Here is a 14,890-nt window from a genome sequence, read left to right on the forward strand (position 1 = left end):
GATTGAAGTCTGACTTTCACACGTGCTACACAAAATGATCACCAAGCTATACCCTAAAGCCCACATTCGGCATGTTTTTAGAGTCTTTGGTGGTTTGAAATTTCCATTACTTTTATTAAATTTTAAAAGCTATGCAGATTAGTACTTGAGGTTTTTCTTAAAACCACATAGATTAGATTTACATTAGCTCACAGCTCTTCTATATGCTGATCCTTTGCTTATTTTAAGTGCCAGTTGGAGTAAAATGCCAGTTGCAGTGAGATGAGGAAGAGCTTATGTGAAAGCCACACTCCGCCTTCCTTTTCAGCTTCGTTTATGAGGACTTCAGTTTTGCTCTCTAATAAACCCAGAGGGTGGACTTTTTAATTGAAATGTCTATCAACTGGGAATTGAATTTTAGTAACTAGAGCCATGAAGTCAATAACTTGTTTGCTAGTAGATGATTACAATCCATGTACATTTATTTAAGTTCAGTTTACATTCATTTAAGATGGAAAAAAATTTATTCTTCACTTTAAGGTTTGGGATTTTCTTTTTTGCGTGTAGCCTTTATCTTCTAACCATAGTTATGAAACTCTTCCTTACTGACAGGGAACACCCATGGCATGTCTATATATAGCTTTGAAGTCATCTGGAGGCCATATCTTGTATATGGGTATAAATATTACAAAGGGTAAATTCCCACATTTGCATCAGCAGCTTTTATTTTAATAACAGTGACTAATTTCACTTGCTTTTAAGACTCAAAGTTAAGAAATGCTGCCGTTTCTCAGGATTCTAAAATGGCGTTCATTTTACTGGTTGTAAAAGTTGTTAGGACTGCTGGGAATCAGGAGGAAAAAAAAACAACTTCAACAGGATTTGGTTATCAGCAGATCTGTGGCAGTTTCCTGTTCTAGCCTCCCTACCTATCAGCTACACGAAAAGCCTCTGTAGGCAGGTTCCTCCTTTCTTTTACCACAGGAAAACTGTCCAGCCTCTTTTCTAGCATTTTCAGGACCCGCCTGACAGGAAATTTTCTAATTGCCGGAACAGCTGGTAGGAGAAAACTTTGCAGGGGCTTAAGTTTTACCGTCAGAATTCTTTATCATCAGCATGGTTTCGTAGCCATGTTTAAATTTTTGTCTTTCCGTGTTCGCCCTATACAGGTAAGCTTTGTTCAACTTGTTTTTTAAAAAATAAGATGTTTTATTCAGAATGAACTAGAATTATGCTACTCAATCCATTTTCTAGATTCTTTTAAGGAACTTTTAAAAGTTCAGAATAAGTTTTGGATGAACTTGTACAGAAATAAATTTCTATTTACTAAAAGTAAGCTAGTTGGTTGTATTAGACATTTCAACTCTTCATTTTCTTAATTTATTTTTACATTGAACTATTTGTGCTAGAGAAATTTTACCCTGATAGTGATAATTCATAATTTTATATAATAAAACAAATGACCTCTCAAAATTAAACTAGTTATGAAGAGAATTGCAAGCTTAACTAATATTAGATTATTACTCTGTAAGTAGTATTTTGGCATATAAGAGAGGATTGATTGAAGTAGTCAAACACTTAGTCAGGGTTTTGTTGAAACTGGTTCCTGTAAAGACTTGAGAGCTTCAAGCAGCGATACAGTTAAGGAACTTGGTGGTGGAGAGTCCCAAGTTGCACACGGGAGGTGGAGTGAGGGGAGCCCACTGTTAAAATGTTGGTCTGGAAGAATTGGCTCATGATATTCTCTTAAAGTATTTTGTTAAGTAACTCATTTGTTAAGAACTCAATTGTTTCATTAGCATATGCAGTAAATTAAATCTAATCCAATGTTTTCTAAAATAAATTAAAATGTTGTTTCTTATCATGGCTTGGGTAAACAGCTTCATTGTCTCGATCACATTAAAAACAAAAGTTAAAGAATCCCTTTCAAATAAATATAGCACTATAGGAATCTCTGTAGGAAGTGATTGTTCCATTACTTTAGTCTGCAATACCTTTAAGGGATAAGCTCTATATTTCTTTTATAAGGTCTTTTTTATGTTGTACCAAGAAATAGGTCTATAGTTAAATACTTTATATGTTCTTGTACCAAGAAGCATTTAAATACTTTTCTTTGAGGTTTAAAAATGTTTTCTGGCATTCAAAACAATTTGGAAAATACAAATGCCTCAAGAATACATTTCCTGACTCAAGGGAGGGGAGGAAAAAGGAAATTATGTATACAAGGTAGGGCATAATGCCAAACATTGAATCATTCTTTAAAATCAGTTAATATTACCCAGTTTGTGTTCTTAGTGCTAGCATGGTACAATATTAGGTTTTTAAGTACCTTTTCTTTAATTCTTTTTACATTTTAGGGCCAAGGTTACATTTCCCCTCCTGGCTTAAAAAAATTTTTTTTTTTGAAACCGAGTTTCCTTCTGTAACCCTGGCAGTCCTGGAACTTGCTTTGTAGATAAGCCTGCCTCTGCATCCTGGTGCTGAGGTTGAAAGTTTGACCAGTACACCTGGCTTGAAAAGGAAATATTAGTAACCCTTTTCCCACTTTAAGGGTGAGCTTTAAAAACTGAGAAGGAGTTCGAATGAGGTGCATGTATGAGGATTGGTTCAAGAGCAAGACCTGCCTAGACTTCAGAAATGAGAGAATTTTTCTCAAAGGAAAAAAAAAAAAGTCAAGCTGGGTGGGCGATGATAGCACATGTCTTTAATCCCAGCACTCAGGAGGCAGAGGCAGGTGATCTCTGTGAGTTCAAGGCCAACCTGGTCTACATAGTTAGTTCCAGGACAGCCAGGGCTACACAGAAAAACCTGTCTAAAGATTTTTTTCAATATAAAAGTGGGAAGGTAGTTAAGAAAATTTCTCAGGATGCAGAGATTAAAAAATATAATTACAAACCCATCCCAAAGGGAACTTGCAAATGCAGAGGCCCTGAAAAATGATTGGAAGGCCCTGAAAAATGATTAAATATTAGAATTCTCTGCAGAGATAAAGAATTCATGGCTGATAAAAGTTATTTAAGCACCTAGTATTCTGAGAAAAATTGGACTCTGACTACTTAGGGTAGTGTTTCAAAAAATAAGGACAAAGGAAAATCTTTTTTAAAAAAATTAAAAAGGGTTGGACACTCAAGAGGCAGAGGAAGGTGGTTTTATGTAAGTTTGAAGCCAGAATGGTCTTTATTGAATTCCAGCCCCTGTCTCAAGAAAGATAAGTAAATAAATAATAAGGGCCAACAAGATGTCTCAGTGAGTAAGGTGTATAAAGGCATTTGCTGCCAGTACTGGCTACATGAGTTCAAGCTCAGAGACCCACATGGTAAAAGGGGATAGCCTACTCCACAAAGTTGTCCTCTGTTCTGCATGTTGTCACACACACACACACACACACACACACACACACACACACACACCACAAATAAACATTAAATACGTTTTTAAAGGCCATCTAAGGCTGGTGAAATGGCTCTGTGATTGTGAGTACTTACTGCTCTTCCAGAAGACTCAAGTTTGATTCCTAGCAACCACACAGCACCTTCTAGACATGTATTCCGTGGGATCACACATCCTCTTCTGGCCTCCATGGGTGCATAGGCATACATGCAGAGAAAACACTTACACACATAAAATAATTTAAAAAAAAAACAGCACAGAGACGTAGACCCACCAAAGTCCCACCCCTAACCAAGAAGCTTTCCATAATCAATATGGAGTGTCACCAAGTACATCAACCACCCTCCAGCACAGGTCCAAGGCCTAGGGATAGTTGACTAACACAAACTCCATGCTTCTAAATGTGTACTTTTTGTTTCATTTTGCTATTTTTTTCTTGTTCGTGTTTTTTGGTTGATTGGTCTTGACTTTTGCTTTCTTTCATTTTAAGTTTTGTGATTTTTTTTTTGAGCAATAGACAAAATGAAGTTGGGTGGGTAGGGAGGTGGAGAGGAGCTGAAAGAGTTGAGGGAAGGGAAATATAACCAGAATATATTGTATGTAAAAACTGATTTTAAGGGGCTGGAGATATGGCTCAGGGGTTAAGAGCAATGACTGCTCCTCCAAAGGTCCTGAGTTCAATTCTCACCAACCACATGGTGGCTCACAACCATCTGTAATGGGATCTGATGCCCTCTTCTGGTGTGTCTGAAGACAACTACAATGTACTCATATAAATAAAATAAACAAATCCTATATAAAGAATGATTTTTAAAGGTCATCTGCAAAGTTTGACTAGGCTAGCATCACCCATATTGTAAGCAACACCGTTGCTAGAAGGCAATGGGCAAATTCCACCGAATTTCTAAGACAAAATTATTTTCAGCATGAATTTTGACACCAAGCCAAACTTTACAACTATAAAGACAAAATAAAATCAAGATTTATTCAGTCCAGAAAATTGTCTTCAAGCAGGGCATAACTATACATTTGTCAGCACTCAGGAGGCTGAAGTAGAATTGTCACTTTGAGACCAGCCTGGACTACATAGGAAGACCTTGTCTTAGGAATCTGAAAAAAAATGTTTTCTTCCATGTAATCTCTCATAGGAAATTATAGAGGATAATCTTAAAAGAGGGAGACATAAAAATAACAAAATAGTACATTCAGCCAGTGAAGAAGTCTCCTTGAATTGGCTTTGGAATCACTGTTAGGCTCATATGAAAGAAAATCTACTATATTGCCTAGTATGCACTTGCGATGCCAGTGCTGTGCTGTTCTATAGGGATTTAACTTAGTTAGGGCCAGGCTATAAACAGTGCTTGTTAAATTGCAAAACAGAAAACAGAACACTGCTCTTCTCCTCAGCATACCAATATACAAAAGTCATACACACCCACGTACACACTCACATACACACCCCTTGGCTTAGGATGACTTTGAAGTGCTCCTCATGCCTCAGCCTCCCTAGAGCTCAGGATAACTGCTGCAGAGCACTAAGTTTTCTTAATGGGCTCGATAATGTAAAAACATAGCTACCAATAGGCGGGGGAAAGTCACAGAAAGAATATGTGGGCACTATTGACTTTCACAAAGTGATGAGTTAAGATTATATTCAAAAACAAGAAAATAAAAGGGTTTGTGTAAAAGTAATATAATTATCAAACAGTACAAAAGAAAGGGGTTAAAGAAGGAAGAGATGTAAGTGATCTTTTATTTTTAGGACATTAGATGTCTTAAACTTAATAAATTATCAAAGGAAGTGCAAAACTAACTGCTTTTAAAATCTGTGTTGAGCAGTGCATGGTGGCACATGCCTTTAATACCTGACTGAAAATGCAGAGGCAGGCAGATCTCGAGTTTGGGCCAGCCTGATTCATATAGTGAGTTGCAGGCCAGCCAGGGCTACAAAAAAGGACTGTTTCTCACATATAAATAAATATAAAAACCTAGGTAACCGTGAAAAGCACTTACTTTTCACTCTAAGCTGTTCTGCTACTATCTGATTTGTTCCCCATGTGCATGTATTACTTTGATTTGGAAATAAAAAATTTAGGGAATAAAGAAATAGATCTGGCTCTACAGAAACTGGCTCAGAAGTTAAGAGTGCTTGCTGTTCTTGATGAGGATTGACTTTGATTCTCAGTACCCACATCAGGTGCCTCTCAACTGCTTGTAACTTCAGATCTAGAAAACTCCAATAGCACCCACACTCTTGCTCTTTCACATGCAGTGTCTGTCACATGCATAAATACAAAAATCTTCAAGATAGAAAACTAAGTATTTCAGGCTCGCTAAAGACTATTATACAATAAATAGATTTAAGTCATACTGCAAAGGACCTCGAATGTTAAAATGAAGCAGTGCATGAATTTGGGGGAACTTAGAGAGGTGTTTGAGCAATCTGGTCATATAACTGGAGCTGAATGCTTTCCAGAAAATGTATCGAAAAATGAACTAGACACAGGCAAGATGAGTTATTATGCATAATCATACTCGTTTCATTTTTTACATGAAAGAGTAAAAGGTTACATCTGCATGATACTATTGGCAATGGAAGAAGTAAGGCTGAAAGGTCTCACAAGCAGTCTACTTGATATGTAGCTGGTATTTCAGTATACATTTATTAACTGAAGTGATCAAAGTGAGCCTGCATTTTTAGTGAGTTAATTGACCTGAGAGGAAAGGAAGGATAACCATCAAAGATGAGAATAGTAACTGCTGTTTATTCTGAGATCCATTCCCTGATGGTAGCCTACACTGTAACTGCTACCCTTGATCCTGTTTGTTTGCTGCAGTCTGCTAAATACTTATTCGGGAGCTAGCTGTTCCTCCTTGTTTATGTTACATCCTTGTGAAAGGCACTGTAGTATGTATTTATTGTGGACTATAAGATGCAAAAATACTGTAACAGAATTAAATCACATCCTGCTTACCCAAGAAAAAATTATAAACATGTATACTATTATAGAATATAGTTCTTTATGGCCATATGATTTAAGGACATAAATGATTCTATAGAATCTATAGAAACTTGATATATCCTAGAATCTAACCAGCAAGCTTGGCTCCATGAGTCAAGTTTTACACTCCATTATTAGTCTTTAAAATGCAATGTGATGACACTTTGGGTATTGAGAAGAAAGATAACTTCTCTTATGTGTGTATAATTTATGAATCGATAAGCATACAAATACTGGTTCAATGATTATCATTTTGTTCTTAGGGATGTGCTACTGAGTAAGTGAAGCAAGAAATAGATGATTAGTTAAAGCCAAGCATAATGGCTTATGCCTATAAATGCAGAATTTAGGAAACTGAGACAAGTTCAAAGCCAACTTAAACTGATGGTGATACTCTGTTTCAAAAACAAAGACCACAAAGCCTAGGGGCATAAGTCTCTAGGCTCCTGTCACTATTCTTAGGTAGAAAACCACCAAGAACATCCACCAGCCTTAGAGTGTATGGGCCTTGTTTGGAAGTTAGAAAACTAGAATTGAGTCCTGAGTCTGCAGCATACTTACTGGCTGTGCTCTTTAGTGCTCATTAATCTCTTTAAACTTTAGGGGGCTGGAGGAGATGGCTCAGCGGTTAAGAGCACTGACTGATCTTCCAGAGGTCCTGAGTTCAAATCCCAGCACCTACATGGTGGCTCACAACCATCTGTAACGAGATCTGGTGTGTCTGAAGACAGCTACAATGCACTTACATACATTAAATAAATAAATAAATAAATAAATAAATAAATAAATAAAAACTTTAGACTGCAGAGTATTCAAAACATTTTGCCTTTAAAAGATATGCTAAATTTCTCATTGTGAATGGAGTCGGGGGTAGGGAACACAGAATTCTGAAATGCGTTTACCTGATTAGAGAATTTACTCTGTATTATCATCAGCCCTCAAAATATTAATTGAAAAAGTCAGAGGTTTGTCATGAAACATAAATGTAATATATAAGGTAGAAAAACACCTAATGCATGTTTGATACAAGATAAAAATAAATATTTTCTGTATTTTTATCTAGATCTTATTTATCACTCCTATATACTCATTTTTCTTTGGAAAGTTTTTTTTTTCTATTAATTTGTTCGTTCTCTTCCTGCTTTTCTTACTGTGACTGCTCAGAAAGAGGGTGACATCTAAGAATCTGTTAATGCTTGGTTCAGCTCAGACACTTGACATTGTCATGAGAGTTAAAGGGATACTGCTGGAAGGTTCCAAAACACATGAAGCCAGTGGGGAAATGAGTAAACTGCCAAGTAGTGGGCTAGCCTATCAGTTGTACACTGCTCTGCCGTAGAAAGGAAAATGGACAGGGATAGGCTCCTTTATAGCCTATCCCTGGAGCTTCTTTTTCTTTTTACTGAACATTTCCAGAAGCTACATTAGGGTATCTTGATATAATTTTCTGTTTTGTTGTTGTTGTTTTTGCTTTTTTGTTTTGGATTTTTTTTTTTGAAGAATCTCTACTAAAATTATCAGTATTATTCTTGATTGGTAGTTTATTAGTTAGTCGATGTTTCTGGTAGTGGGGTTGAACTTGGGGCCTCCCACATGTTAAGCAAGTATTCTACCACTGAGCTTATTGCCACCCTTTTAAGTGTGTATGAAAAACTGCTAAGAAAACCTTTGAAGAAAATATTATGATCCTAAAAATAATGAGACCGGGTATAGTGAGTGGCACATGCCTCTAATCTTAGTCCTCTGGGGGCTGAGGATCAGTAGGATCATGAGTTTGAGGCTAGCCTGGATTACATAGTGAGACCCTAGCTCCAAAAACAAAAGGATTTGTACAACACTTTTAGATTCTTCTGCCAGTACTTACGCATGTAGAAAAGCTGCGTTTATAGTCAATAGAATGGGAATGACAGTATTTATTTAACAGGCTTGTACTTCTGGCTTTGTTGATTTTTTGTGTGCTGTTTTTATCTACAACACACAGTTGTCTTGATTCATTTATTCATCTCTACACAAGTAGGTAATTGAAATTCAATGTATATGTTATATATTTTCTAGTACCCACGTTGGACTTTAAAGATCCTTTATAAAACTGAATATGGTATTACATGCCTGTAATCCCCACACTAGAAAAACTAAGGCAAAGGGATTGCCTACAAATTGGAGGCCAGACTGATCTACATAATAAGACACTATCTCAAAATATCCTTCCTCCGTAGGCCCAAAGAATTTTCAGTTTTATTGTGTAAAACAGTCATCTTCACCCCATGATCCATATTTCCAAATGTTAAATCTTTTTCTGACTATAGTTAATAACCCTGTTTCTCCTTTGAGGTCAGGAAGTAAACTTAGGAATTTCAAACCTAAAACTTCACTCTACTTTCCCACTCCGTTTTAGTATGCTTTCTTAGCAGCTGTGAAGGGTAGACCCATGTTTACCCCAGAATAGTTTTCAGTCCCTCTCCCCAACAAACACGTCTTTAATATGGCATTTGTTCCACCTGATATACTCAGACACCAGACACAGTACAGTACTCTAACCTGCTATTCTCAAATGTTCTCACACACTTTTGTTCAAAGCTATCCTAATTATGTCCAATAGTAATAATGAAGACTTGCAAATAATTAGTGCTAATATCATATAGATGCTGATATGGCCTAATATTCTCTAACATTTAACTTGAAAGTATAATTACTTGTATATTTTCTCTTTACTTGATAAGTCAGCAAAGAGTAGTTTTGTGTATTAATTCAAGAGATTCTCATATGCTATATTAAGTTAAGATTGTTTGGTTCCTAATGAGAGTCATTCTGGCTAACAATGGGTTGTCTCTTTATATTCACCTTAACAGGAAGAAGGCAGTATCAAAGAAATTGCAATCACACATCATGTGAAGGAAGGACATGAAAAGGCAGATCCTTCCCAGTTTGAACTTTTAAAAGTATTAGGGCAGGGATCATTTGGAAAGGTAAGTCATAGTTGTTTGCTATAAATAAAGTTTATAGAAGTAGAAAGTAGAATGCTAATCACACAAGGCTAGGAATAGAGGGAGGCTAGCTAATGGGTACCACCATTAGATACATAGAAGAAATAGGATCTCATGTTCTATAGCTCAGTAGCATGACTAGAGCTAACAACAATTCATTATATGTTTTTTTAAAGATTTACTTATTTAGTTTATATATATGAGTACACTGTTGCTGGACAGATGGTTGTGAGCCATGATGTGGTTGCTGGGAATTGAACTCAGGACCTCTGCTTGCTCCGGCCCTGCTTGCTCCAGCTCAAAGATTTATTTATTGTTATATCTAAGTACACTGTAGCTGACTTTAGACACACCAGAAGAGGGCATCAGATCTCATTATGGATGGTCGTGAGCCACAATGTGGTTGCTGGGATTTGAACTCTGGACCTTTGAAGAGCAATCAGTGCTCTTAACTGCTGAGCCATTTCTCCAGCCCCATTATATGTTTTATTAGAAGAGAAGTTTGAAGCTTCTCACCACAAAAAGTTAACATTTGGGAAGCATAAGCACTTACTATGTAGCCCAGGCAGATCTTCCTGCTTCAGTCTCCCAAGTCCCAAAGATTATAGGCATGTACCGTGACAACTGGCTATACATGTTTAAAGATATGAAAACACTAATTACTCATATGTGATCATTATACATTGCATAGATTTATCAAATTGCCACATTATGCCCCATAAATAGTTATGTATCCATTAAAATGTACAAGATAGGTCTGGAGAGATGGTTCAGTCATTAAGAATGTTTGCTTTTCTCACAGATAAGTCCGAACCCCTCATCAAGGAAACTTCTAGAGAAATATACATATGAATCCTAAAGAAAGAGATAGCTCATAAGATTTAGATTTAAAAGTTACAAGCAGACCTGGCATAATGGCACATGCCTTTAATCCCAATACTCAGGTAGACAGGAGGATCTCTGTGAGTTCAGGAGCAGCCTGGACTACATAGCGACTTCTAGGACAGCCCGGACTATATAGCGAAACTATGTCAAAAAAACAAAACAAAAAAGTTACAAGGAAAACAGAACCTGATATCATGAGCCTATAATCCCAGCACTCAAAAGTAGAGGCAGAAGGATCATAGAGAATTTGAGACCAACCTAAACTCCATAAGTCCCTATCTTAAAAGTTAAAAGGAACTGAATCCAACGTTAAAAGATGTTCAGATTTAAAAGGAGTTAATGTCTTGGGTTGGCAATCCCAGCAACTAGGAGGATGAAAAAGAATGATTGGCATGTGTTTGAAGCCAGCCTCAGCTATATAGGTGAATCCAAGGCCAACTTAGACTGGAGTGAGAACCTTTCTCCAAAAAGAAGAATTTTTAGAATTCATGATGTTTTATCACATTGTAAAACAAATATTTTATGAAATGCTACCAGTCTTTTTACCAGCAACATTTTCTTTTATAATTTTTTACTAAGTATAGAAAAGATGAATAGTTATTCAGAACTGCAGTAGAAACCTTAGTAAATTGGCAATGTTCATACTCATTTTATCTTTTAAGACTGCCCTTTATTGTCACCCTACTGGGGTAGGTGTATGAGCAGATTGGTTGGTTTTGTTTTGTGTCCGATAGGGATGTTGAGCTTAGGGATTCAGGGCACGACAAGCAAGCACACTATTGCTAAACTGCATTCCCAGCTCTCTTGTCTTTTAAATAATTAAAAATCACAAGCTATCCCCTTTATATAGTCTCCTCTTTTTGTTTTTATTGTTGCAATTGTTGTTTTAAGACAGGGTCTCCCTCTAGCATACACTAGCCTTGAACTCCCAACAGCATTCCTGCCTTCAACTTCCCACGATGCTACCACTTGATTTTTCTAGACAGAGTCTCAGCAGGAAAAAAAAGATATTCTGAGATTGCACAGAACTTTGGCAGTGCAGTCCTTCCTTAACACCTCTCTGTAAGCATCAAAATGGCATTAGCAGATCTCTCTTGTATATTTTATTGAAGCTGTTTAGTAGCTAAGATAGATAATTTGTTAGGGTTGTTTAACCACTTTTAAACATAGAGCATACTTTTAATCTAAATACAGACTCAATAGACAGCAGAATATAATGTTATAATTTTAATCCTAGGTCAGCCAAACTGAACTCATTTTTTCTTCTACTTATCACTATGTTACTTAATATCTCTCTCTCTCTCTCTCTCTCTCTCTCTCTCTCTCTTTTTTGTTTTTTTTCGAGACAGGGTTTCTCTGTGTAGCCCTGGCTGTCCTGGAACTCACTCTGTAGACCAGACTGGCCTGGAACTCAGAAATCCACCTGCCTCTGCCTCCCAAGTGCTGGGATTAAAGGCGTGTGCCACCACGCCTGGCTGTTACTTAATCTCTTGAAGCCCTGTTTCCCTGTTCTAGCATGTCAGTAGATATGGAAGTTCATTGATGTTGGATTCTAAACTTCCATCTCTTTGTACTACTCGCTAATTGCTTTTATCTGTGCTCCTGTATTAATTGTAACTCATATGCTGCTGACATCATAGATTTATATTTCCAACCTAAGTTTCTTCTCCAAGCTCTGAACTCTTTCCAGAGCTGCTCCTCACCCCCACTTATGTCTCAAAGGCATTTTATTTTATGCTTGCCATGTCTAAGACCAAACTCATAATTTTTCCTATCCCCAAACCTATCCCAGTTCAGCTTTTCTCTGACACTATGAATGGCATCCAGTTAAACAAGCCAGAAACCAAAGATACATTCTTAACATCTTTTCAAGTCGGCTCCTGCCTCCCTTTCCTTCTCCACCCCCAATCCCTGCTGTGTCATACACCACCCCAACCAGTATGATCTGTCACCAGACCCTGTTGATTTCCTAAATAATCCTATCCTCCATTGCCACCTCTCTAGAATACACTGCCTCTACCTAGAAAGAGACTCTACCTGGTCTAGTCAAAAAGTATTGTAGAGTATCTTCCAAACAAATTTTAACCTCAATTATGTACATTAGAACTAGCATAAACTAATATTGTACCCCCTTTAACTCCTCATCTGCTTTTCTTTGTTTTTATGATAAAGACAATTTCTTAAAATTGCAGAGGAGCTCCTTAGTCTGACCCCTAGCTACCTGTAAAGCACCAGTTTTTATACTTTTTAGCTGTGTTCTCACCCCACTGGCCTTTATGCTTTCTTCACGTGGTTGGCTCTTGAACCTGTGATTAGAGAAGACTTCCCTGCTACCCTACTGACATTCTCCCTTGTGATACCCTCTAAGAACATTCTATACCTCTACTCTTTGACACTTACTGCAGTTGCACTTACTCATTTGCAAAATTGCTCATTGGGTATCTCTCCCACTAGCCTAGAGGTTCCATGAGTAGCACTATGCCTAACATCTAATTCTGAAAAACATTAATGACTCATAGTGCTGACCTCACAGGATTATCGTGAGAATTAAATTATATAAGGCCAGACACATAATATCTGGCATTAACCATATTGCCATACTGTTCAACAAACCAAATAGATGAGTTTATTTTTATACATTAGGTTTCAGGGAACACAATATTTAAGTTCCAAGGAATTTGAATGCTTCTCCCTTTATTTCTGTAAAAGTACTTTAAATGCCTCACTATAAATAGCAAACATTAAAATAGGGTGTCTTCTTTCTTACTCATCCTTAAAGGCCAGTGTAAACCAAGGAAACAGGATGACCTGTCAGAGCCTATAATAGCTGCGTGGGCAAGTGAGGACTCCTGCTGCTCTCACTGCTTGGAGGCTCGCTGACTTAAGGAAACAGTTAAAGAATTCCTTGAGCAGGAACCCAGAACTGGGTATCTGACCTGGATCTTGTTCCACTGTGACGCCAGGCAAATGGTTTGACTTCTCTAAGCCCTGCTTTGGGCAGCTATAAACTGACATTGTTTAGTAGGCCTACTTCCCCAGATTGTCATGCTGCTGCACTGCAAGTGCTTTTGGAAGGCATTGTGGAAGTTCAGAAGTACTAAAAGTAATTAAGAAGGTACTTTCAAAGAACTGCAACAAGTTTAGAAGCCGTACGAATTTTCCTTTTAGAATGGAAAAAAAGACATTGTTAGGGCAATCTCCTAATTAAGTTTACCCAATTAGAATATGTTTTTATGCATAGTTATTACTAATATCTGATTGCCTTTCACATTTGAACAGCCGTCTACCTTAGAACCACCCTTATTAAGAAATGCTTTTCTCCTCCTAGATCGGCTCCCCATAATTGACTAAAAGAGCTGTTAGGTGGGCTTAGTGCTGGCAGAAAGAACACAGTATAAGAGACCACATTCTGCCTCTGGGGGTCCGAGGTCAGATGTGGTGCTTTTCATTTGATTTCAGTACTCATTGCCTTTGTACTGATTTGCAAAATGATAAAATTTTACCTTGCCTGAGAATCACTTCAATAAATTATTTTGAAATTTCTGGTTAATCACATTGAGTGTAAGTCAGATCAGTGAAAGCTGACCCTAAATTTAAATCTGCATGATTTGAAAGAATAAGTAGAGGAAATAGGTTAAAATTCAGGTTCAGAAGCTGGAGAGATGGCTCAGTAATAGCACCTGCTGCACAGGCATCGAGGAGCACAGTTCCTATCCAAAGCACCAGTATAAAAACCCAGAGTGGCCCTGTGCATCTGTGACCACAGCACTGTGAAGGGCAGAAACAGGAAAGTCACCAGGGTTTACTGGCTTCTGTCTCAGAAGAATTAGGTGGAGAATAATAGAACAGAACACCCAGCTTTCTGTTTATGATCTTTATCATATAGGACATGTACACACGCAAACACACACACACACACACACACACACACACACACACACACTAAATTTCAAGTCTGTTTTGCAGGTCTCTTTAATGCTTACTGTAAAAAAAAAAACAAGAACGTGGATAGTTAAAATGAGTATGATGTGTTGATAGTGTTTGAATCAACCATATTACAGAATAACTATGAGCTATTTAAAGCACATTTTATTTGTTTTGCTTAAGCCGTGCACTGTTTTCAAAATATCTTCAAATATAAAGAAATTGGGCCGGGCATGGTGGCGCACGCCTTTAATCCCAGCACTCAGGAGGCAGGGGCAGGTGGATTTCTGAGTTCAAGGCCAACCTGGTCTACAAAGTGAGTTCCAGGACAGTCAGGACTACACAGAGAAACCCTGTCTCGAAAAACCAAAAAGAAAAAAAAAAAGAAATTGAAGTTGCCAAATAATGATCCTAGCCTTCGTTTTTCATATTTTGATGTATATGATGATTTGCTGGTTAAAAGACAAAAAGGTAGTGTTTTATTAAATATTTGACTAGTATTCTTCATTAGCAATGTTTTAAATTACTCTTTCTTTAGCAGTGGCATAGATGTGTGTATACTTTTCATACACAGAAAAGACTCTATCTGTGAATAATTGTGTCAACAGAAGTTTGTCACAAGATGCCCCAGTGTAAGAATTTTGATAGGGGCAATTCAGAAGGGTCCACCCCTCCCTGAGGATTCATAGACAGTTGATGTTTGCTCAGGAAGGGAGGCAATTTATT

The 14,890-nt window shown here is 37.3% G+C and overlaps 1 protein-coding gene across 8 annotated transcripts in view; it reads left to right on the forward strand.

Moving 5' to 3' along the window:
- Rps6ka3 (ribosomal protein S6 kinase A3) overlaps window positions 1-14,890 on the forward strand; it is a 104,289-nt gene that overhangs the window by 41,882 nt on the left and 47,517 nt on the right. For 7 of the 8 annotated variants that reach the window (XM_029533981.1, XM_021187624.1, XM_029533979.1 and 4 more), the window contains one exon: window positions 9,221-9,337. In XM_029533981.1, the coding sequence (XP_029389841.1) occupies window positions 9,221-9,337 (117 nt within the window). Of the gene's footprint in view, window positions 1-940; window positions 1,149-9,220; window positions 9,338-14,890 lie in introns of those variants that run through there. The other variant, XM_029533982.1, reaches the window with a different exon arrangement.

The sequence above is a fragment of the Mus pahari genome, chromosome X (assembly GCF_900095145.1).
Source record: "Mus pahari chromosome X, PAHARI_EIJ_v1.1, whole genome shotgun sequence".
Classification (NCBI taxonomy): Eukaryota; Metazoa; Chordata; class Mammalia; order Rodentia; family Muridae; genus Mus; species Mus pahari.